Below are 25,149 nucleotides of genomic sequence, written 5' to 3' on the forward strand. Positions count from 1 at the left end.
CGGGTACTCCACAAATATTATCTCATCAAGTACCCTATCTACCTATGTATGCATGTATGCATGTATGTATGTATGTATGCGTATGTCTCTACCTATCATCTATCTAAACACAGATGCTATTATTTTCCCAGTTTTGCTGGTGAAGAAACTGAGGCTTTCAGAAAATAAAATACCTTCCCAATCAATTAACACTGCTAGGATCTAATTCTAGGTTGTCTGAGTCCAAAGCTCAGGTCCTTAATTTCTAAAATACCTCTGGATAGAAACATGGTGAAAACTTTGTAAATAGAGCATTTCAGTTTCAGTCCCATCCTCTTTTACATATGGATAAATTGACCTCTTATACCAAATTCACTGTCTGTGCCTTTCAATTTTGGTCACATATCAGCTTATCAAAGTTATTTGTTCTCTTTCTTAAAGTTCCTTGTCAGTTTCAAGAAGTTTCTCAGTGGTTTTCCCCTTTATTGCTCTTTTCGTCCACATTCTCCTTTCCACATTATTTCATATATAATATACACCTGTGATGATCTATTTACTCTGTCTATAATTTTAAGTTCCCAATTCTAAATAACAAGCAAAGCAGGACTAAATTATAAGCTGTGTGGGTTATATTGCTGTGTGAAAGGCATGACATTTTATAGCTTTACCTTTTACTACAGAAAATTAAGCAACACAGACTGAACTATTCCTGATAAAAAAAAACTTCCTATTCTTTCATATCTACATTTGCATCTTTTCTGAAACATTCTTGACATTCTTTTCCTAATGCCATCAACCTTGACTCTTTGTTCTGTGCCATTTGTATAAGATCTTACAGTAGAGATTAACGGCCAGCTAGAATATTCTCTGTATAAAATATCAAAAAGAAAAGAATAGAAGTACTTATATAAGGTGATTCTCTCCGTAAAGTAACATCAAGAACACAGATGGTTGGAGTTCCTGCTATAGCACAGTGGGTTAAGAATCCAACTACAGGAGTTCCCGTCATGGCTCAGCAGTTAGTGAACCTGACTAGCATCCATGAGGACCTGGGTTTGATCCCTGGCCTCACTCAGTGGGTTAAGGATCTGGTGTTGCTGTGAGATGTGGTGTAGGTTGCTGATGCGCCTCGGATCCCCAGTTGCCATGTCTCTGGCATAGGCCAGCAGCTATAGTTCCAATTGAACCCCTAGCCTGGGAAGCTCCATATGCTGTGAGTGTGGCCCTAAAAGAGAAAAAAAAGAATCCAACTGCAGCAGCTTGGATGGTAGTAGAGGTGTTCCCAGGTCCTGCACAGTGGGTTAAGGATCCAGCATTGCTGCAATTGTGGTGGAGGTCACAGCTGCAGTTCAGATTCAATCCCTGACCTGGGGAACTTCCACATTCAGCGGGTGTGTAGCCATTAAAAAATACCGGAGTTCCTGCTGTGGTACAGAGGAAACGAATCCAACTGGTATTGATGAGGATGTGGGTTCGATTCCTGGCTTCACTCAGTGGGCTAAGGATCCAGCATTGCCATGAGCCGTGGTATAGGTCGCAGACACAGTTCAGATCCCATGTTGCTGTGGCTCCAATTCAACCCCTAGCCTGGGAACTTCCACACGCCTTGGGTGCAGTCCTAAAAAGCAAAAAAAAAAAAAAAAAAAAAAGAATATAGATGATTTTCTCATTATTCAACAAATCTAAAAACACAATGATGAGAATGTTAAAGTAATATAAAGAACACAATAAAATAATATGGCAGATAAGAAATACTTTATCTAATCTAACTTTGAAAGATTTAAATCCCCTAAAAGCCCAATACTTTGCCTGTAAGTCCTTACAAACTTTGATTAAGGGCAACTTTTCCTCATGAAACAATGATTTTACGACATTTTGTTTGCAGTGTATTTTGGGGTAACCTCCCCAACAGTTCCACCTTGTTCACTTGTGCTGCTCCCAACAATTACAACTCCACAGGAGTGACCCATCATTGTTTAGCCCAATCAGAATGATCCCATTTTCCTTGACATAGTGGATCCCACTGCAAAGGGACTGGATCAACAATGAACATGGGATAGAATGAAGGCCAGTGAGACCTAAGATAAGAAATTCTGGGGGAAATGCTTTCTGTTCTTGGGAAAAGGCAGTTTTACAAAGCTAAATATTTCTCCTTGGAGATGAACTCTAGAACATTCTAGCCATTCCTCCCCTGTGAGAGAAAGCCAGCCTCAGAATAAAGCTGATCACACACAAAGCAAATGGAAACATACCAGAGCCTGTCCTGAGATGCATTATCCACTTATGTGAGCCTATCAAGCCTGTTTCATAAGTCATTTTGGATTGGGTTTTCTATTACTTGAAACACAGATGAACAATGAACCCTAATTCATACATCATTTAATTTGTTTCTTAATTTACCCATTTTTCTAATAATACACTTTTAATAATCCATGTACTTTTATGATCATATCTCAAAGTCAGATAATTTAGATCCTATCTCAATATGAGACGCATTAGAAGAAATTAACTTACAGGGCTATTTTAAGAAAGTAAAAATATTGAACTTTGGGAGCCAAAGAAACCTTGAGAGATTATGTGAAAGATTTTAGAACTGTATAAAGCATGCCAATAACAAAAGACAACCATTTCTTGAAATCTAATGCTTTGGAAAAGTGTATTAAGTCCTTGGTTCAGGAGTTCCCACAGTGGCTCTTCAGTAACGAACCCCACTGGTATCCATGAGGATGCGGTTTCAATCCCTGGCCTCACTCAGTGGGTTAAGGATCCAACCTCGCAGATGCAGCTTGGATCCTACGTTGCTGTGGCTGTGGTGTAGGCCAGCAACGGCAGCTCCTATTTGACCCCTAGCCTGGGAACTTCCATATGTTGCAGGTGTGGCCCTAAAAAGGAAAAAAAAAAAATCCTTGGTTCACTTGTATTATTTTTATTTATTGTTAATCCAAGTCCTCTTAATTAAGATCCTAGTGACTAACTTGATATATAAAACTCCAGTGGCATTATCTGCCTGATGCATCAAGTCAAATGATGCTGTGTGACTCTCAAGACTTTTCACAATCCAGGTTCTCTCTGCTCCCCCTACTCTACCTACATATCTCAGCACTTATCCACTTGTGCCTGCAGCCCCAGACTCTTTACAGCTTTGCTGCTCTTATCCTCTTATCGTCTCCATATATACCATCTTAGTTTGCGCATCTGTGCGTTTTGGTTAAGTCCTCCCCTGACCTCTCCAAGAGTGGAACTCTTTGCTGTACATAAGCTCTACCACAGTATTTGGTTCTCTGGTTCTGATTATATATTACTGTGCATTTGCCTCTAATGCTTCAGTTTTCTCTGTAATTAGACTGTCATATCTTGAGAGTAAGGATGGAGATTTATTTCTCTTGTAACCCCCCTAAAGCCTCAAATACTGTGTAGCAGAGTAGATATTACATAAAGACATACTTGATTAATTAAAAATGTTTTTACTATTTGTCTTACAGAATCTACAGCATGGATCTAGAAAAAGATTTTAAATGACTGGTTTGGCTTAAGGCTGCCAGATTTAGCAAATACAAATACAAGATGTCCAGTTAAAATTTACTTTCAAATAAATAACAAACTTTTATTTTATTTTATTTTTTGTCTTTTTAGAGCCATACACATGGCATATGGAAGTTCCCAGGTCTAATCAGAGCTGCAGCTGCTAGCCTATGCCACAGCCACAGCAATGCCAGATCTGAGTGACTAACTTGATATATAAAACTCCAGTGGCATTATCTGCCTGATGCATCAAGTCAAATGATGCCGACCTGCGACCTACACCACAGCTCATGTCAACTCTGGATCCTTAACCCACTGAGCACAGGAAGAAATGGAACTTGGGTCCTCATGGATACTAGTTGGGTTCATAACTGCTGAGCCACAATGGGAACTCCAACAAACTTTTTTTTTTTCTTTAGTATTGCTATATCAGATGCAATATTTGGGGCATAATTATACTAAAAAACAAACAAACAAACAAACAACAAAACCAAAAAAAAAAAAAAAGCCAAGAAATCTGTTTTTGTTTTTTAGTTTAAAATTTAAATTTTATTGGCTGTCCTTTATTTCAGTCGTATAACCTTATGCAGTTTTGCTAATTAAGTCCTATAGGACATGAAGTTCCTTGCATGGTTTCTTCTAGCAGCAACAACACATAGATTGATTACCCATTATGTGCAAGTCACCCTGCATCCTCGTGTACAAGGAGCAAAGATGAATAAGATGCTACCTCTGCCCGCAAGTAGTTCATAGTCTGCTGGGAGACACAGCCCATTTCAGTCCAGCCTCTACTTAATGTGCCATCTGGATGTTAATCCATATGGCCAAGAACCTCTCTAGGTCTGACACAGCCCTCCTGGGCAAAAGTAAAGTACACAGGTTTATAAGTTTATAAGTATACATTAAATAATTCCTGTCTCTGAGGTGTTATATAATAAAACACCATAGTTCATCATCCTAAACGAAAACAGTTATTCATAAATTCTTTTGATCAGAACATTTTACTCAGCTTTTGATAATTTAGTTTTTTTTATGAAAGATCTCTTTCTTGTTCCTGAATATTTAATATGCATTTTTTAGCATAAGAAATGGTATAAGGTATTGCATGACATTTTCTCCCTCTGAGACACTGCGGAAATGCCATGCCAACTACTTAATGTGAGTCACTTACTGAGCTGATCAATAGAATCCAATGATTTAGATTTCAAACCTTCTGCTGTGTGGCTTTGGCCATAGCAGACATTTTCTTTGCATAGAAAAATGTCATAACAGCAGTGTGTGTGTATGTGTGTATAAAGTTTGACATTGTTTAAAAATTTCAGCTTCACTATCTGTATTAATTGTATGCCAAATAAATTCAAATTTCAGAAATAACAGGCTTTTTTTTCATTAAAGTATCACTGATTCTCTCTCTGTGTGTGTAAAGGGATTTCCTAGACTTAGAACACATAATTTAAGACTTTAAAACAATTTCACCTTAACATAAAACATACGACTTTTTAGCTCCTGAATAGGAAGTATCATGTCTTCCTTTTCTTTTCTAAACATAAGCTACTGACCTCAAGACACCATCTGTACTTCCTTGGAGATCATATTAAATTAAAATAAAAAGGCATAATACATAAAATGATGATTTCCATGGAGTTCAATTGTTTTTTAGTGTATCACATGGAGTTGTAAATGGAGTGGTATTTAAAGGCAATGAGAATATTAGGAAAAGTTCTATTAAATTGAATGATTTGTCGATTACCAAGATACAAGGCTATAGTTAGCATTCTCCTTATGCCAGATCCTTGGAAACTGGAAGATACTCATTTAAAGTAAATATTTCAGGTTGTCAACAATTACCTTTGGTAGCTCTTCAATTTGATTGGCATCTAGGTAAAGCTCTTCTAAAGTCCGTTCAAAGTTAAAGACCTCCTTTGGCACCTGCTGAAGGCTGCAGTGGGAATAATCTAACACCGAGATGATTTCTTCTTCACCTCGGAAACATCGGCACGGCACCAGACGGCCGATGATTTTCCGCTTGGTGGTCATCTCCAGGCACTGCACTAGAGAAGGACAGAAAAAAACAACTGCTTAACCACTTGCCTTTCGAAGGCATTCTTTACAATATTTACAGCTCAGACAATTAATTATGGTATATATTTGATGATTATATAATGCTTTAAAGTTTACACAGGGCATGTGTGTGCATTATATCATTTACTCCTTAAACCGCCCTCCAAGTTATATGACAGGTTTTTATTCCCATTTAACATGCAAAGAAATGGATTCAGGAGTTCACACTGTGACTCGGCAGGGTATGAACCTGACTGGTATCCATGAGGATGCGGGTTTGATCCTTGGCCCACTCAGTGGGTCGGGGATCCAGCGTTGCCCTGAACTGTAGTGTAGGTCACAGTCTTGGCTCAGCTCCCCCATTGCTGTGGCTATGGCTGGCAGCTGTAGCTCTGAGTGGACCCCTCGCCTGGGAACTTCCATATGCTGCAGGTGCAGCCCTAAAAACCAAAACCAAGCAACCAACCAAACAAAAGAAATGGGTTCAGAAAGGTTCAGAGAGTTCTCATCCTCATATAGTTTTGGAATGGCAGAACTAGCCCAGAATACAATCATGACTCAGAGCAATGCTTACAGTTGCATTTGAAACATGGATCTATAATATGCATATGTTTAAATTTTTCACAAATTGCAGTGCAGAGCAGAAACCTCCACAATGTGTTGGAAGAAAAATACAGTTCTCTCATTTCTGCAAAATAGTCAAGTTTTACCCATATGTTTATGATATCCTTCCTCTTTTTGACTCAAATTTATTCCAGTAATCAATATACATAACCAATTATAAATCCCTTGATTTTAATGGGAGAAAACATTTGTGGTAGAAATCTCTGACTTCCTGGCATATCTTTCTCTAGGTGAAACTGACCAAATGCCATGAAATCTTGCATAGATTGGTATCATGGCATCTATACCACTTTTTTTAAATTATTGTTTTTCATGTCATTCTTTTCCTGGACAGTAAGCCTATTGTGGATAAGAAGCTGTGTTTTGTTCATTTTTACATTTGTTTTGGTGCTTGACATATAGTAGATATGCAATAACAAATGTAAAATGAACAAATGAATGAATGAATGAATGAATAAATAAAATTTTTGAGACTCTCCCCTCAACCACCATGAGATACTGATCATTTGCTTGAAAAACTTCTCATTCAAACTAAAAGGTCACTACCTCTGTGAATGTCTTCCTTTGAGCTCCCAGAACACTAATCACATTGCTCCCTAATTATGTGTACTATTTTCCCATGTATGGAGTGAGTTCTTGGAAGAGAGGATCTTGTCTTATTCATCTTTGAATTCGCAGTACACAGTACAGTTTGCCATCTACAGAAATGTATGGAATGAGCATCAGTTTGAAAGTTGCATTGAGTTTGTTGATTTATTTTTACTTATCAACACAAACCTATTGCCAAAAGAGAAAATAGTGATAGTTTACAAAAATAATATAGCATTTTGTTTTTAAATCATGTGGAGGCAAATAAGTAAAAGATGCTTAGGAGATGTTGAAAGTTCAACCCAAAGCCATCCTTATTCCTCCTTTAACTTTCGAAATAAATAAAATCATATTTTGGGGACAGGTTCATGAGTCAGCTCTTTTGGATGGTTATTTGCACATGGTGATCTACAGAAGGCTGACGAAAAACACTAAAAAGATGACCTTTCGTCTCTATCACTTTCTATCTCTTGAACTTTTATGCTTCTCATTTCTGGGAGCTTGAATCAAATGGTTTTCTAACTGTTATTTTACTTCACCTTATTTGAAAGCCCTAATTGTAGACTGGTCTCTATGTGGGATCTGGCCTATATTAAGCAGCCAGTAAATACATTTGGTAAATATATGACATATATTAGGTCCACAGTAAATGTTTGTTGAGGTTATTGTAGTTGTAAAGGTAAATGATGATGGCTCAGGCTATGATAGTGACAGTGAGGATGGAGAGAAGTGATAGATTGGAAAGATATTTAGAAGCAGAATCTAAAGTATGGGTGATAGATTAAATGAGGTGGAAGAGGAGACTGTGGAATCAGGGGAAGTCTTAAAAAATTCCCAGGCTTTTAATTTGTCACTGGTAGCCACACTGACTACCCAGCTGTGATGCCATAGAACTGACTTAAGTCATGCATCCTGTCTGCCTCTATGATTCACAGGTGAAGAATCAGTTGTTCACAGATTTTTTTTTTTTTTTTGTCCAGTGCCTTGCACTCACCCTTTTGTGGGAAACCATGTGATTATTTCTTGATAACTTGTCTGTTGCTGTAATTGCTTTTTTTTTTTTTTTTTAATGATGAAGAGGAAAAAGAGACTATCTAGGCCTGCCCTTAAACTATTTGGCCAGAGTGTCTGCCATCCACTAAGACTTTTGCAATTTGATTCACTTGGGATTGCTCCCCCTATCATTGATCCCCAAAGTAAGTTCTTCTGGCTATTTTTCTACTGCTTGTTTCATTCTTACAATGAGCTGAGCTTTCCTCTGGACCACTTTCTATTTCTTTCAATTCCTCTGAACTGAGATTACATCAGAATCAATAACTTCACTGATCCTCTCCACTGAAGGCACTTCCCCTCAAACTCTCAATAATATGTGGTTTATTTACAATCTTTAAAAGTGGAACATGCTGATTTCTTATACTTTAAATACTTCAGGGTTGGAAAGTGGAACCGTTATCCCCCAAGCTCTCTAAAAACTAATATCCTTCTTTCATCCTATAAAGGCCCTGTTCCTCTGATGCTCTCATTATCTGGCAGTAATACCTTTTTCTACTCTTCCTTATACCATTCATTTACTATATCTTGAACCCATTGATGACTTTGGTGTCTCCTTTATGGACTATCTCTCTATCATAACTCCTTATATTTCTGATTTATGCTCTCTGCACATAATAGCTTTCAACATTTTTTCCCCACCTCACATTTTTAAATACTTTGATTGCAGTGCTACTCCGTGACTTTTCCTTTACAGGTTTCTAGTACGTAACATGATGGTTTACATGTCTTCTAACAAATTCCCACACACTTCTAGCCAACCAAAATATATTTAGCAATTTCATTTCAGATTTATAGTACTTATTTTATTATGACTACAAAATCACTGTAATTCAAATACGTTTTACTTCTTGTGCATCTTTTCGTTTCCTTAAAGGTTCTTTTATGTATTTATTTGGTTAGTTTTGCTATGTACCTTTCGCTAGTTCACTTTCCTAACTGTCTGCTCTTGGTATAATGAAACATGTATAATCTGCCACTCCACCCTCTCTCCCACTCCCCGGAATAATCCTTCAGGAGCACTGACTTCCTGCTCCTTTCTGGAATGCTTGCTTTTCTAGACCTGGAATTTCCCTTCACTGTCATTCTGTAAATTTGACATTCCTTTCTTCTGTTTTATTCTTATTTCCTGGACCCCATGTCTTTTTCTTTCTAGATTTATTGCAATATAACAACCAATGGTGGAATATAGCATCCAGTAACTTAATGTGAAAGAATCTATGGCAGGAACATTTTTGAGACCTTTGCACATATGAATAGGGATTCATTTCACCCACAAACAATTGGAAGTTTGGCTGGACACATGCTTCTAGGAGAGAAATAATTTTCTTTATAAATTTGAAGATATTTTGAATGTAATATTTTCTAGCTTTTAAGGTGTTGCTGGGAAATCCAGCTCCATTACTCTTCAAAAATCCTGTTTTATACCCACCCACCTTCCCCTCTGCCAGAACATTTTAGAATTCTTATCTTATTTATAGTCTTTTGAAATTTCATGACAATGTGCTTTGATTTTTTTTTTTTAATCCATTATACCAGGGACTTGATGGGCCTTTTCACTTTAGAAGCACTTATTCTTCAATTATGTTAATCTTATGGTATTTAATTGATAATTTCCTCCTCTTCCTTATTTTTATTTTCTTTTTCTGTAATCCTGATTGGTTGTACGTAAGACCTATCTCAGAATTATGCTGTAATTCAATTATTTTTTCTTATAATTTCCATGTCTTTTTGTCTTTTTATTTTATTTTCTAGATTTCCTCAAATTTATCTTCTAAATCCCATCTACTGTATTATCTTTTATCTGATAAAAGGTTTATACCATCCAAAGATGACATGTTGCTTTCTAAATGCATGTACTTTTTTCACAGTATCATGTTTTATTTCAGGATGCCATATCACTTTCATTTCTCTCAGAAGATAGTAACTACAGACTTTTTTTTTAACCTTTCCCCCCTGCTCCTTGCATTTTTTTCTGAGATCTATTTTCTGCTTGCTTCTTTCGGTCTATATTTTGTGATAGGGGTTTTCCACAAATATCTTTTGATGCCTGGCTGTCCTTCAGTATTGAAAAGTGACATTCTAAAGAGCTAATTGGAAGTTTTGTATGCATGACAGGTTTCGCTGCAGGATGACTGGCAACACGCCAAAGAATATTCTGGTCTTCTGCTTGAGGCATAACTATGCAGTTTTATATATAAAGATTTAAGTCATTTTTCTATTTTCAGTACTAAGTTCCTTTAGTTCTTCGTGCAGTACCTGTTGTCTCTAAGACTCTAAGGAGGTCCATAATATTTGCATCCCTTTGTGGGTACTTTACAATGTAGCTGACTATGAACTTGTTATATAGATGAATATAAATTATATCTTTTCTCCCTGTCTCCTTAGAATTTGTTGAAATCTCTTATCTCCTGGGATCTTCTCTTCAATTTCTTCTCTCCTTGCATACATGCACATTTTAAAATTCCTTTTAGTTTAGTGGAATTTTAGTTGTAAGTTAAGATAAATAAGGAAGGTGGGCAATTAATGTCCATGTTTAAAAGCAAGTTTTCCTGGAGTTCTTGCTATGGCACAAAGGGATCAGCAATGTCTCTAAAGCACCAGGACACAGCTTCCATCCCTGGCCAGGGCATTGGTTTAAAGGATCTGGCATTGCTGCGGCTGCAGGGTAGGTCACACCTGCATCTGATTCCTTGGCCAGAAAACTCCATATACCTATGGGTGGTTAAAAAACAAAACAAACAAAAAAAAAGTAATCTCCCCTTCCCCGACTGAACAGAAAATTACATATTTCTTTCAAAAACACTCTCTTCCTTTGGCTCCTGTGACTTCACACCCCTCTGACATTAGCCTTCTGCTCTGGTTCCTCCGTATCAACCTTTTGAGAAAGTGTCATCTTCTCTACTGAACATTCAGATATACAGTATTAGAGGTTTCTCTCTCTAGGCTTGGGGCCCTTCTAATTGTACACTCTCTTCCTTTTAGTCTTTACAATCTCACTCACCTTTCTCAACTCTTTTTATTTAACTTTGATGAGGGATGGCTATAAAGCTTTTCAAATCTCTTTTCAAATTTATTTCCTTCTTCAATTAAACTTTGTGTTTTATGAGCATCTCAAACATAACATGTTCAAACTTGAGTGATGCTCTTCAAAGGTAGTCAAGAGCTTGGACTCCAGAGCCAACGCCCCGGCTGTGTGACTCTGGACACATTGTTTGATGTTTTACCTTGATACATTTATTCATGTCTAAAATAGCAGAGTATACACCAAGCACTTAAAAGTCTGTCTTCAAGTTTTAAGCATTCGCTAAATGTTAGCAATGACTGTCCTGCTCAAACCTCCTTTTCCTCTTGTGTTCTCAGACTCGGTGGATAGCGATACCCTCCACCTGGTTTCTCAAGATAGAAATCTTGTTATTGTTCCTGACACTTCTCGTGTCATTTCCCACATCCGACAATCACCAAGTCCTAATCCTTCAATAGCCTAAACATATTCTGATTCAGGTCTATTTTTCTTCATTTCAACTGCCCAGCATGCTGTTTCAAACTATTATCTCCTGCATTTGTGCCTGTCTCTCTCTTTCTGTTGTTCCCTCCACCACATGAAGCTGGGGTGATCTTTTAACCACACAAACATTATTATGTCATCTTCCTTCTTTACATATGCCAATGACTCCTCTCTGCCCTCCAGGCAAAGTCCAACATTTTTACTGTGGCTTGCAAGTATGATGTGGTCCTCCGATCTGACTGCTGCCTTCCACACCCACACTCAGCTCTCTGTGCAGCCTGGCCAGGTATTAGTCTTCTCATTGTTTTCTATGCTCTTTGTATTCATGGTTTCCTTTGTATTTCTAGGACTATATATGATCTTTCTTTTATTAGGGCCTTCAGAAATAGGGCTGCATTTGCACAAGGTGCATTTTCTTGTTCTTTTAAAAAAATTTATATTAGAAGGGAAAATATCCTTCCTTTATTCAATATGTTCCAACTCAGTATGTCCTCTTCGCTCTTTGTTCCAACTACATGCTGTAATACCCTTTGATCACATTTTAATTACTTATTCAAATCAGTCTTGCTCACTAGACTGAAACCTCTGTGACCACAGGGACCATGGCTAGCCTGTTCAACAATGTTTATTTCCAGTAACTTGTCTAGGATCTGGTTCAGAGTAGATAGTTTAAAAACAGTAACTGTATTAGTAAGTGAATAGGGAGCTAAAGATTATTATAATGGCTTTATTTGTATAGTCCTTGCAAAAGTTCAAAACAATTTGCAATCTATCACCTTGCTTTTTTATGAGAAATAGGCATTCATATATTATTTCCTGTATTTCAAACAAAACCAATTAAAGTTTAGTAAGTCTGCGATGTGCAAAAGGTCACACACAGAGTAATTAGTAGCCCTGAGATTAGATTTCTTATCTCCTTATCCCAAAGCCATCCCTTTTTTTTTTCCATTAGCAGACCTTACATTACATTGACAGTGATATATACATATATATATATAAATCAGCATATGAGAATTTATCAAACATGAATTTACTAGCAGTTCTACCATACACACACACATTCACACACACACACTTGATAGTTATTTACACATAGAATATTTCATGGGTGCAAACAGAATGAAAGGGTAGCAGTGAGGGAAATAACATCATTCATTCAGCTGGTGATAAGAGTTTAAAAAATTTTTTTTGAATGTCAGAAGTATAGAAATATAGTAAGGTAAAATGGAGAAGGTGTTTCAGGAACTGAGTGGAGCATAACATATAAGAAAACACATGCTATACAGAAGCATCTTATACTTTCTTCTGAAACATGACTATTGGCAGTATATGGAAGAAACATATAGCTTCACACCTAGTGTATGGACTTTGACTCAGAAGCAATCTAATTTCCTGTTTTACTCCATATCCTTAGCAAACATCCAAAGAGGAATTCTTAGATTTTTAATTTTTCAAAGGGATTTTAAAAGGCAAGAGGAAAACAAGTATTCACCTCTTCCTGTTAATGTCTTTCCAATAAGTTCCTTAAATCAAAGATAAGAGCATTCTTTTTTGGATTCTCTTTTCTCTGGAATCAAATTTTTTAAAAATTCTAAATTGAATAACTAAAGGGGATTTTTTTTTTTTCTTCAACCCCAACATGCAGTCAATGGTCTCCTTTTCAAAATTCTCCTGAGTCAAATGCATTTAAATAGCAGGCCTCCATAACATGGTCTAACCTAGGTGAAGTAATGAAAAGACACTCATCTCGCTACATTCTTCAAATCCTTCTATATTCATACTTTACACCAAAGAGAATTTCAACCACTTGAGAATTATGCCTATGGTAGTTAACTCAAACAGTTAAAAAAAAAATCTATATATCTATATATCAAAACACCTAAAGTTCAATACTTTTGCATTCCCTAGGATTTTTAGACTGATGGATGCCCATGCTATGCTTGCCCAATATTTTTTCCCTGGAAAGTTAAAAGGACAAAGGAGAGTTCAATCTTTCCAAGATTTCTTGTGATAAATACTCTGGCTGTCCTCATTAGTTGGCACAGTCTTACATTTTTTCAAAGGACAAATGTTTCTAATTTCTTCACTGAGAAACCCTTGCTTCACTAAGTGTGCCACAGGGATATGGAAACCTGCCAGCCTCTCTCCACGTCCTACTTCAAGAAACACCTTTAAAGCCATTATCTAACCTTGAAGTATGTCTCTGAAACCCCCTCATCAAGACAACATACATGGTGATCCTAGCATTCCAAGTGGCGCATCTGAGACTTGCTTGTTTTTTGATTGTTGACATGATCACATTTCAAAACTACTCAGATTTCATAGGTTTGTTTTCATCTTATCATTACACTATCTGAAAGCCTACAATTGTTATCCCCAATTTGACTAGCTATCCTTACAAGGAAATCAGATTGTCTTCATGAAGATCAATGGACTATTATCAAGATAAACACACTTGTGGTCTTTACTGCTGATGTTATCACATCAGCAATCCAAATAAGAAAAAAGAAGGAAAGCATGTGCCTGGTACCGAGAAAAAGTTTTTTTTTTTTTTTTAAATATTTCTGAGTTCTGCTTTTAGACAAGTGACTTCTTTTAAGACAGCAATGCTTCTGTTCTCTTTCCTCACATATTTCCCAGGAATTTTCATCCACTGACTCCAGAGAGTCTCTTTCTAGGAATGATTCCTAGTGTAAACCATCATGTGTGATTTATAGTTTCTAACTTCTTAATGAACCACCTGTCTTTAAAACTCAACGTAACTTGAAAATATTTTTTGCTAAGCTCCTACTCCATACCCGACACTGTGCTTTCTTCTTGATTGCTTGTTTCGATTAGTTTTCTTGTTTTAATTCTCTTAATTCTGTACCTTACAGTCATCTTTTACTACTCCTTTTTTTTTTCTAGAATAGGTATTCAATGTCTTCCCCTTCCTCTCCTTACCATTAAATCTAGTTCAGACCCTTACCATTTCCTAGTTGTACTGCCCAAACAAATACAGTACAAAAGTGTACTATTTCCAGATGTCTTTCCCTTCCAATCATTTATTCAACATATATTTACTAAATGTTTACTATGTGCTGGGTGCTGGGTACCATGGTGGGAAATACCATTGAATAAAAGAGCTATGGTCCTGGCTCTAATGGATTTACTGGTAGTAAGGGAGATAAACATGGACTAAAAAATTAAGCAAATCAATCCATAATTGTTCATTGTGATAAATGTGCTAAAAGAGTCTTTAAAGTTTTATCTATTTTATATATTAAGTATCTTGATTAATCCCTCAAAATGTATATCCATTCCCCAGTTTAGAACTTTCATTGAGTCTACATTTTCTTTTCTTTCTTTTTTCTTTTTCTCTCTCTCTTCCTCTCTTCCTTTTTTTTTTTTTTTTTTTGCTTTTTAGGGCCACACCTGCGGCATATGGAAGTTCCTGGGCTAGGGGTGAAATCGGAGCTATAGCTGAAGGCCTACATGACAACCACAGCCATGCAGGATCCGAGCCTCATCTGCAACCTACACCACAGCTCAGGGCAATGCCGGATCCTTAACCCACTGAGTGAGGCCAGGGATAGAACCCACAACCTCATGGTTCCTAGTCGGATTTGTTTCCACTGTGCCATGACGGGAACTCCTGTTTTATTCTTTGATTTACTTAAGTCCTTGCCTACTAGTCATACTGTGCCACAGTTTAAAAAAAAAAAAAAAAAAAGATATACAGAATGAGTTTGGATCACTTATTGAAACTAATTCTTTTTAAAGTCTTCTCCAACTGTTCCAGACTATAAATAAAGCTGCTATTCTTCTTCCTCTTCCTCACTATTGTTATTGCCATCTTCACACTAACTACTCTAAACAATGCCAACATAAGCATTATAGAATCAACCTGGAAAAAAATCTCTTTAGAGAAGATTTGTACTGAATGGTGGCATTTACAAGCTTATTCAAAAAAATCTCTCCTTATTGTATCACATATGTGAGTAATGATATAGCGATACTTCTGTTCTTCTTTCTACATAACCCTCTCTTAGAATTTTTGTCTACTGATTTAAATATGCACATATGGCTGCAGAGGACAGAATAAAGCAAACTTCAAGCTTAGATTAAAAATAACACAAGTTCAGAAAAAAGTTCTTATTCTAATAAAATACCACAGTTATGTTTCTTAACGAATTTCACTTTCAGGCAAGTTGTGAACCTGAGCCATGAGCAATAAGAAGAAACGAGGAGTTCCCGTCGTGGCGCAGTGGTTAACGAATCCGACTAGGAACCATGAGGTTGCAGGTTCGGTCCCTGCCCTTGCTCAGTGGGTTAACGATCCGGCGTTGCCGTGAGCTGTGGTGTAGGTTGCAGATGCGGCTCGGATCCCGCGTTGCTGTGGCTCTGGCGTAGGCCGGTGGCTACAGCTCCGACTCAACCCCTAGCCTGGGAACCTCCATATGCCGCGGGAGCGGCCCAAGAAATAGCAACAACAACAACAAAACAACAACAAAAAAGACAAAAAAAAAAAAAAAAAAAGAAGAAACGAATTTCTAAGTATTAGGGCACTCGCAAAGATCTAACTTTCAAAAGGTAAGTAACCTAAAGCAGTGAGTCTCTGGAATAATATCTGAAGGCTTATTTATATAGAGATACAGAATAAGGAAGTAGAAGAGAGGTTGTCTATACAGGCAATTTAATTAATGATACCTTAAGTTTGACTGGAACCTTAATCACTTGCTTCATTCTTGAATAAATTACTCAGATGATGGTCTTATACCTCACTATTTCCCAAGATATTTTTATACTGTGGTATAAGATAATGACTGATGTTATTAATGATGGCTGAGTTATTAAAAATAAGATTAATTATTCAGCATGGTTTATTGAGAAGCCAGTGATATGTATAATACATATAGATATAATTATCAATTATTTTATTTAATAAAAATTTGAATATAGTTACTATTTATTTTTTTTAAAAGTTCACCCTATGTGAAACACTTTACTCCACACTTTCTTCCAATGGCTTGAGTTGAGGCTTCAGTGAGAGCCAGTAAGAAAGCATTTTCCATATAGTTGTCTCAGCTCAAGGATTCCTTGCCTTTTGAGATGTGACACAATGTCAATATGGTGCCCTTCACAAGACATGATGAAAGACCTACATTTTCAATCTGATATAAACAACTTAGAGAAAGCATTTTTAAATGGCATTTCATGCTGCTTTATATTCATTCTTCAATCATAACTATGGATAGCTTCTAATATTGTTTCTGTTCATTAATATTCTAATTAATGCTGATGATGGTGGTACTTGTGCCTTCAGGATCGTTAGAGCAAATGTTGCAATTTTGAAACTCAACTAAATAAACAAGCCTTCTGTGATAATTTTTAATCAATTAAGACTCTTTGGGTATAAAGCTAGGCATTTACTTGATAACTGGAAAGATTTTAAGGCAGTCATGAAATATATAAGCCTGCTTGAGGTCACCTTCAGGCTGAAAGAAGAGTTAAAAGAAAAATTCATTTAAAGAACTTTCTGGGGAGTTCCCGTCATGGCTCAGTGGTTAATGAATCTGACTAGGAACCATGAGGTTGCGGGTTCGATCCCTAGCCTTGCTCGGTGGGTTAAGGATCTGGCGTTGCTGTGAGCTGTGGTGTAGGTTGCAGACGCAGCTCGGATCCCACATTGCTGTGGCTCTGGTGTAGGCTGGTGTCTATAGCTCCTATTCGACTCCTATCCTGGGAACCTCCATATGCCATAGGAGTGGCCCCAGAAAAGGCAAAAAGACAAATAAAAAAAATAAAAAAAAAAAAAACTTTCTGCAAGGAAGTTAAAGGACTGTGAGAAGGCTTCATAATCATTAAATGAAAAGTTCATGGAAGAGTAACATGGAAGAATCAGAGGCTCATTTTAAAAATGAACTATTTTTTGCTATGATTCTGAGGTTTTCCACTGTTTGTCTCTGACGTGAGTTTAAAAGCATAATTTCAAACAACAATTTAAAACATCCTAAGTATTTACTTATCTTTATTCATTTTGTAAATAATAAATGTTACATATGGAATTTTGAGGTTTACATTCTTACTGAATTGAAGAATAATTTAGGAGATAATTTAAAGCAACAGGATTTGAGAGAACTAAGAGAATGAAATCAGCAGCCAAATTGTGCAAAGAGAATTGGAAAAAGCCTAAAGAATGTAGGTGAGCTCTTTGAATGCAAAGCGCATGCCGAACTAACAGGGTCCTGCTGGTAGACAGAACGTACTTCAAAAAGACCACATGCTACCAGAGTAATCGTTTCTAAAATTCAAATCTGAACATGTCTAAAACTCTTCACAGGCTCCGTGCTACCTCACCATGAACTCTGTATTCCCAAGCCGAGGGTATAAGGCTCTGCCAAGACTTCAGTCTCCTGGCGGACCACAATCATGCTTTCCCTTCGGTGCCTTCTTGCCTTTGCATTTCCTGTTCTTCTCCTCAACCATCTGGTCTGCTCATCTCCCCATCGGTTATTCTTCCTTATCCCTTTCAACTAAACTCAGAGATTATCCTTGAAGAAAAATGGTCCTCTGCTATCTCTGTTACAGGTGAATTGTATCCTTCCCAAGTTCATGTGTTGAAGTTCTAACCTTCAGTACCTCAGAACGTGACCTTATTTGAAAATAGGATTGTTATAGGGACAATTAGTTAAGATGAGGTCCACTGTAGGCAGGATTCTACTCCAGAATGACTGATATTCTTAGAAAAAGAAGGCATGGGACAAAAAAAAAAAAAAAAAAAAAAAAAGAAAGAAAGAAAGAAAGAAAAAGAAGGCATGTGAAGAGAGAGAGAAAAGTAGAGAGAAACGGTGATGTCCATCTCCAAGCCAAGGAGAAAGTCTTTAACAGATCCTTCCAACAGACCTCAAAAGGAACCAACATCTTGACTTACTACTTCTAGCCTTCAGAATTATGAGACAATAAATTTCTGTTGCTTGAACCAACTAGTGTGTGGTCTTTGTTACAGCAGCCTTAGCAAACCAATAAAACCCCCTTCTTCGGCTTCCAAGCAAAAGCCAGGTGCTCTTTTCCAGCATCTATAGAACCCAGGACCCGATATGGAAAAGACTTATTACAACTCTTTCCTTGTAAATCTCTTGAGGTAGCATTCATTAGGCCATGAATTCTGTCTTTTTGTTGCTGTTGTTCTCTTAATCTGAGGCAGACGTGCAATGAAATTCTCTTTTGTACAGATGAATGAATAGAGGAAGAAATGAAAATTTTGTTTGGTCTTAAATTCACCAATCTGTTGAAGAAGATGTAAAACTGCAATTTCAGATGCAAGTAAAACTTTACAACAAAAGTATAAAATTAGATACTCTGAAAAACAACATGTGTGATACCACATAATGAACAAAACGGATAGGCTGCCCCTTCATTCTCAGAAATAAACATCCTGGAAAATAAGTGACTCTCCATGTCTTTAATCAGTACACATCGGAAATACAATAAACTATTTGAATCTAAAAATTTAACCCAGGAGTTCCCGTCATGGCGCAGTGGTTAACGAATCCGACTAGGAACCATGAGGTTGAGGGTTCGATCCCTGCCCTTGCTCAGCAGGTTAAGAATCTGGTGTTGCCGTGAGCTGTGGTGTAGGTCGCAGACGCGGCTTGGATCCCACATTGCTGTGGCTCTGGTGTAGGCTGGAGACTACAGCTCCGATTCAACACCTAGCCTGGGAACCTCCATATGCTGCGGGAGTGGCCCAAGAAATGGCAAACACACACACACACAATATATATATATATATATATATATATATATATATATATATATATATACATATATATAGAAAATAAAATAAAATAATAAAAATTTAACCCAAAGAGTTAAATAAAGATTTCAAAAGTGTCTTGAAAAATTGATAGTTGGTTGTCATTTAGAAATGAAGGGTGTATCTTATTTAGAATAAGCAGTTCTAATAGAAAAAGGAGCACTGCATGTCAATATGGATATCCTAAACAGACAGTGGAAAAAAATCGAAGAACATCCGAGAGAGGATTATAAAAACAGAAATTATACTACCTTAGAATATACACTATTAACCTCCAGGTCATGTGAAATGTATATGAATGACGTTTTTCTTTTCTTTCTTTTTTATTTTTTGTCTTTTTGCCATTTCTTAGTCTGCTCCCACGGTATATGGAGGTTCCCAGGCTAGGAGCCTAACCCGAGCTGTAGCTGACAGCCTATGCCAGGGCCACAGCAACGCCAGATCCGAGCCGCCTCTGCAACGTACACCACCGCTCACGGCAACACCGGATCTTTAACCGACTGAGCAAGGGCAGGGATTGAACCCTCAACCTCATGGTTCCTAGTCGGATTCGTTAACCACCGCTCCACGACGGGAACTCCTGAATGACACTTTTCTAATGAACATTATCACACTGGCATAAAGAGAAAAAAATAGGAGTAATGAGGGAAGAGCTGTTTAGATATTTTGGGACACATAATTCTGCTCAATCAAAACTTTCTTACTTAAAATTCCATTTGTTATTTTCTTCAGAACATAAAGCAATATCTATTTATTATTTAGAATTTGGAAAATATAGAAAAGTATAAGAAGTTAAAAGTCACCATATTCCTATCATCCAGGAATAAAACACTGCTAACATAGTGGAGTATTTCCTATCATTAAAGTTTGCACTCTGAATACACACATAAAGACACATGCCTACACATACAACAGATACATATATTACTGAGATTAAATATATAGTTTTGTGTCATGCTTTTCTACTAAGTATTATACTATAAACATTTTCTCCTATCATTAAATATTCCTTAAAACATACTTTTTGAACACTATGAAATACTCTGCTGTGAGTAGGTGTACCAATTTATTTGACTAATCTTCTTATCCTAGAAATTTATAGTTTATTATTTCCCAAATTATAACTAATGCTTTGATAAATAACCTCAAATATAAGTTCTTACGCATTTCCTAGATGAAAAGAATTTGAGCACTGTTATTCTTCTTGATAAATATTGCAAAATTGCTCAACTGTTTGTTCTAGTTGATACAGCCTAGAATATTATATATGAATACCCAATTCCTTGCACTATTGCCAGCAGATGTTATCAGTTTATTTTCAGTCTTTGTCAGTTTGATAGACAGTGTTTTTAATTCAAGGTGTTTTTAATCTCTTCTTATTTGTTCCTCCTTGGATATATGCTTATAAAATCAATTTGCTGAATACACTTAACTCAATGGCTTATAAATAAGAAACATTGTATTTTTTATCAATCACTGCCTTTAAACATCATATCTGGGAACTCTCTTCTCCCCTCCTGGACAAGAACTTCTGCCAATCCCATAGCTTTCTAAACTTTTAGTTATAGGAATGGTCTCATTTAAATAATTAGGCTCTTTCATGAGCATAGTTCCAGTACACTGTGTGAATAATCCAGCTCTTTTTGGAAGTTTTTTACTGGCCATAGATTTTGGCAGATGAGTCCATGTAAGAGAACCAACTAATGTACATAAAAGGTACATCTTTATACGTGAACGGTTAATAGAATTTAATGTCTCATTTGGTTGTGTATTTCAGATTGTGTGTTGACAATAATGTGAGTAAATGGGGACAAAATATTTCTAAGATTTTGTTCTCCATTGTCACTAACAGACTCTTTCAAATGGAAATGCCTCTTGATAGCACTTCTGTTGACTGACCTTGAAATCTAAATATCCTCAGCCTTAGATCAAGAATGTTTATTTTTCCTACTGACACAGGATGTCACAGACCAAATAATTCTTTTACTAATTCAAATTCAATGTTGTACTTTGTTTACAAGCCCAGTTAGAGCTCAATCCACCTCTAGCAATTATAGTGAGATTAACATATGAATGCTGTCAGAACAAATCTTCTTTCTAATTCACTTTTTCTAGATATATGTAGAACAAAATAAGGTACAGAAATGTGCATCAATGGAGACAAAATGCACCTGGTTTCTCATTACGTAGCAACAACTGTCTTCCTAGACTGGCTCTGAAATTAGGGCTAAATCTAATCTGAAGCAGCAAAGTAACATATTTTCATCATTCTCCTGGGCCATCTGCTTAGTTCTTAAGGATAATAGACAATAATTCATTAAAAGGATTTATATTGTATTAGTGTGATTGCTTGTGTGTATTGAGGTTGAGGGCATGCAGTGTTAAAGCAGGGGAAAAGATGAACACTTTGAGATAAGTGAATACACCAGATAATTAAACAATCTTTTAGCTTCTTAGCTTATACCGTAGAAATATTTTTCCCCATAGTAAAGAGGATCTACATATTTAGAATGATTAATTTTTTTTCCTGCTTGTCTCAGAGTTATTGTGAGTATTGGGGATCTATTTTGCAAAGATTATGATAGATATAGTTGGGTAAAGTATAGAAATTGAAAAGAATTTGATCACTTTTTAGAACATTTTCCACTTAGAAATAGAGCAATATGTACAACCATACAACCAAGATATCAGTGTAAGAGGCAAAACATTTTTTTTTTTCTTGTTAGAAGTTTACATTTCAGGTAAGTCTCTCAGATTGTTTTCCCCAGTTAATTTTTCTCCCCTGTATGGATTCTTTTATTGTCTTCTACTCTCACTGTTCTTTAAAATGATAATAATGTTAACATAGGCTTTCATTTTTTTCTCCCCCAAATTTAACCTTCTTAACGTACTGCCATTTTTCAGTTAATCAGTGTCAACACTCATCTAGTCTTCGAAATTACAATCTTTGTTTAATCCTCCAGTCTTTATTTTCTATCATTTTACATTTTATCAGTATCACAGATGAATCAGAGTTTTCAAATGAGGCCTCTACTGTCTGTAATTGTTGTTGGAATGTTGGATCATTTTGTTTTTACTTCCCTTAACTTCTTAAATAGCTTTCTAGTTGGTTTCATATAACCTATCCTATAAATACTGTTGAATTCTTCCACACATCCACAACACCTCTGCATTCTTCCGTGATTTTGAAAATGCATTTCTCTACCAGTGATCAGTCTTTTTTTTTTTTTTTTTTTAACTTGGAGAAATCTTTTTTTTTTTAAATAATGATTTTTATTTTTTCCTATAGCTGGTTCACAGTGTTCTGTTAATTTTCTATTGTACAGCAAGTTGACCCAGTCGCACATACATGTATACATTCTTTTTTCTCACATTATCATGCTCCATCATAAGTGACTAGATAAAGTTCCCAGTGCTATAGAGCAGGGCCTCACTGCTTATCCATTCCAAAGGCAATGGTTTGCATCTATTAACCCCAAATTCCCAGTCTGTCACATTCCGTCTCCCTTCCCCTTGGCAGCCACAACTTGGAAAAATCTTATTCATCCTAGGACAGCTCAAATGACACTCCCTCTGCAAATCTTTTCCAACGTCTTCAGCATGTAAATTACATCTCTTCTTTTGCCCTTAGAAGGCCTTCTAGCTTTTATTCTAGTAAATTGTCAAAGCTCATTCTATGCATTATCAGGACCCCCACCTGCTCATCCCTGACCAAGACAGATCATTCTAGAATTCTTTACTTTAAGAGTAGCCCTCCCTAGCCAGCTGAGGACTCAAATTTCTTTTCTAAATTTCAAAAGAAAGTCAAAAGACTTTCATGCTTTACTAGACATCACATTCAGGTGACATCTGAATGATGAATCATCTTCCTTATGAAATGTCTTCTGTAGTTACATTTATGTTTTAAATAACCATTGGCAGGTTGTAATAAACATAATCAGATGCTGACTCTGCTTTCTTTCACAATAGTGTATCGCTTTTTTTTTTAAAGCAAAGCCATGGCTCAGAAATGCTACTTTGCTTTAGGTACAAGATAATATGTATCAGTCTTTAAAAATTCTTTGTCATTTATAGATTACAATTATGTTCTTTTACATAATAAAAAACATATTGACAAAGTTGAAAGCCCTAATATAATTATATTTTCAGTCACTAATATTTGAAATAATGAAGGGTTATCTATGGCATATCTCCATGAAATAAAAGTCACCCTATTTTCCTGCTTTACTCTGAAAATGACTGACATGCTAGTGCAGAATTTCATAAACATTATTAAATAAATGGGTCTCATATCCCCAAATTATTCACAGCAATGGCTGAGAATCTCACAATATTTATACAGACAGGCACAAAGATATATATTCACAAATGTAAATATCTTCTCATGCCATATAATCTGAAGACATTAAATATATCCAAAATAAAACATATAAGGTAATATAAAATTATTTTACTCATAAAAATATTTTGCCTCTAAAATTACTATTGGTTTGGAAATCTTTTCACTGGAAATATTTTTTGCTGGTTGATTATATATAACTCATATAAAGCAGCATCCTTATAAGTATACTATATTAAGATATCAAGAAACCTGTATTCTTTTTTTTTTTTTTGTCTTTTTTGTTGTTGTTGCTATTTCTTGGGCCGCTCCCGTGGCATATGCAGGTTCCCAGGCTAGGGGTTGAATCGGAGCTGTAGCCACCGGCCTACGCCAGAGCCACAGCAACGCGGGATCCGAGCCGCGTCTGCAACCTACACCACAGCTCACGGCAACGCCGGATCGTTAACCCACTGAGCAAGGGCAGGGACCGAACCCGCAACCTCATGGTTCCCAGTCGGATTCGTTAACCACTGCGCCACGACGGGAACTCCAAGAAACCTGTATTCTAATCCTAATTCCAATACAAAGCAATAAGTGTCTTAAACAATTTGACGTTTAGTTGTTCTTAGAGTAATAATTTTAGACTAAAATAGCTCAGATCCTTACCAAAGTAATATTTTATGAATCAAATTATTTCAAATACTTAGCTCTGCATTATTCTATTTAGAATATATGAGGATTTTAGGCATTTTTCCTTCTGAGTTTTTATGTCACATACTTTGCATTAGCATACACATACACAAACATAGTTTTTAGATTTCTGTTCTTGTTTTTTTCAAATTATGCTCAAGTCTCCATCACTGTTTAATTTTTATCATCACTCTCTGAATGATTTGTGTTGGATTCATCTTGAAACATCCCAAGGATTCTAAGTGGGGAGATGATCTGATCAGATCTGCATTTATGTCTTGCTCCACAGTGAAGAACAGCTGAGCAAGTCTGGGAAACCAATTAGGAGGTTTGTGAGGATGTTGTGGCCAGCAAGAAGGTAGTGATGCCAGAAGAAAATACAATAAATGATTTAGTAAATGAATAAATTAGAGTTATGATCAGCAAGACTGGAAGTTGGCTGCTCATGGTTGGAAAGTTTCCTTTAGCTTTCTCCTACACCGTATATCTTTGGAGGCTAGTAGAGTTTGGTTACTTCTTCCACGCCTTCTCATGCATGTCTCTGTTTTTTCTTTTTATGGCTAATCATTGTCAAATGTCTGCTTCTCACCTCCAGTTCTCATCTACACCGCATTTTGGTGATCTCTACTTTCACTGCCGGTGCCCAACATTTTCCTCTTGTCTGAGGTTTGTCTTTCCTTTTGGTTTCCTATTCTTTCCTGCTCTTACTCACTCCCTCAGGTCTTAGATTACATGTCACCTTTGTGGCATTTTCCTGATCCTCCTAGATTGGATTATAGAGTTGTCTGATTTAGCAAACAAAAAATAATGAAACAAACATCAAAAGCTGGGATACTCAGTTAAATTGAAAATTAAGACAAGCAATAGAGAATAAAAGTATGTCCCATGTAATATTTGGGACATGCTCATACCAAAAAATACTTGCAATGCAAATTTCATCGGGCATTCTATACTTTAACTGGTAAGACCAGACTGGGAGCTGCACCTGAGGCATATGGAAGTTCCCTG

At 36.5% G+C, this 25,149-nt stretch overlaps 1 protein-coding gene and 1 long non-coding RNA gene across 51 annotated transcripts in view; both read right to left on the bottom strand.

The window, feature by feature from the left end:
• The window catches only part of LRRC7 (leucine rich repeat containing 7), a 537,967-nt gene that overhangs the window by 336,201 nt on the left and 176,617 nt on the right, over positions 1–25,149 (bottom strand). For all 50 annotated transcript variants that reach the window (XR_014807988.1, XR_014807993.1, XR_014807989.1 and 47 more), the window contains one exon: positions 5,350–5,552. Coding sequence is in view for 38 of the 50 variants with exons in the window: in XM_084964727.1 (XP_084820853.1) it covers positions 5,350–5,552 (203 nt within the window). In the remaining 12 variants the exon portion in view is untranslated. The remainder of the gene's footprint in view (positions 1–5,349; positions 5,553–25,149) is intronic.
• Positions 10,889–18,016, bottom strand: LOC146402865 (uncharacterized). The gene is made up of 2 exons (XR_014808021.1): positions 15,766–18,016; positions 10,889–14,848 (listed from the first exon to the last, which is right to left on the bottom strand). It is a non-coding gene; the product is annotated as an uncharacterized LOC146402865 (long non-coding RNA).

Source organism: Sus scrofa, chromosome 6 (assembly GCF_054392235.1).
Source record: "Sus scrofa isolate SSC_HxYL_T2T_F1_AM1 chromosome 6, Sscrofa_HxYL_maternal_Yorkshire_Landrace_v2.0, whole genome shotgun sequence".
Classification (NCBI taxonomy): domain Eukaryota; kingdom Metazoa; phylum Chordata; class Mammalia; order Artiodactyla; family Suidae; genus Sus; species Sus scrofa.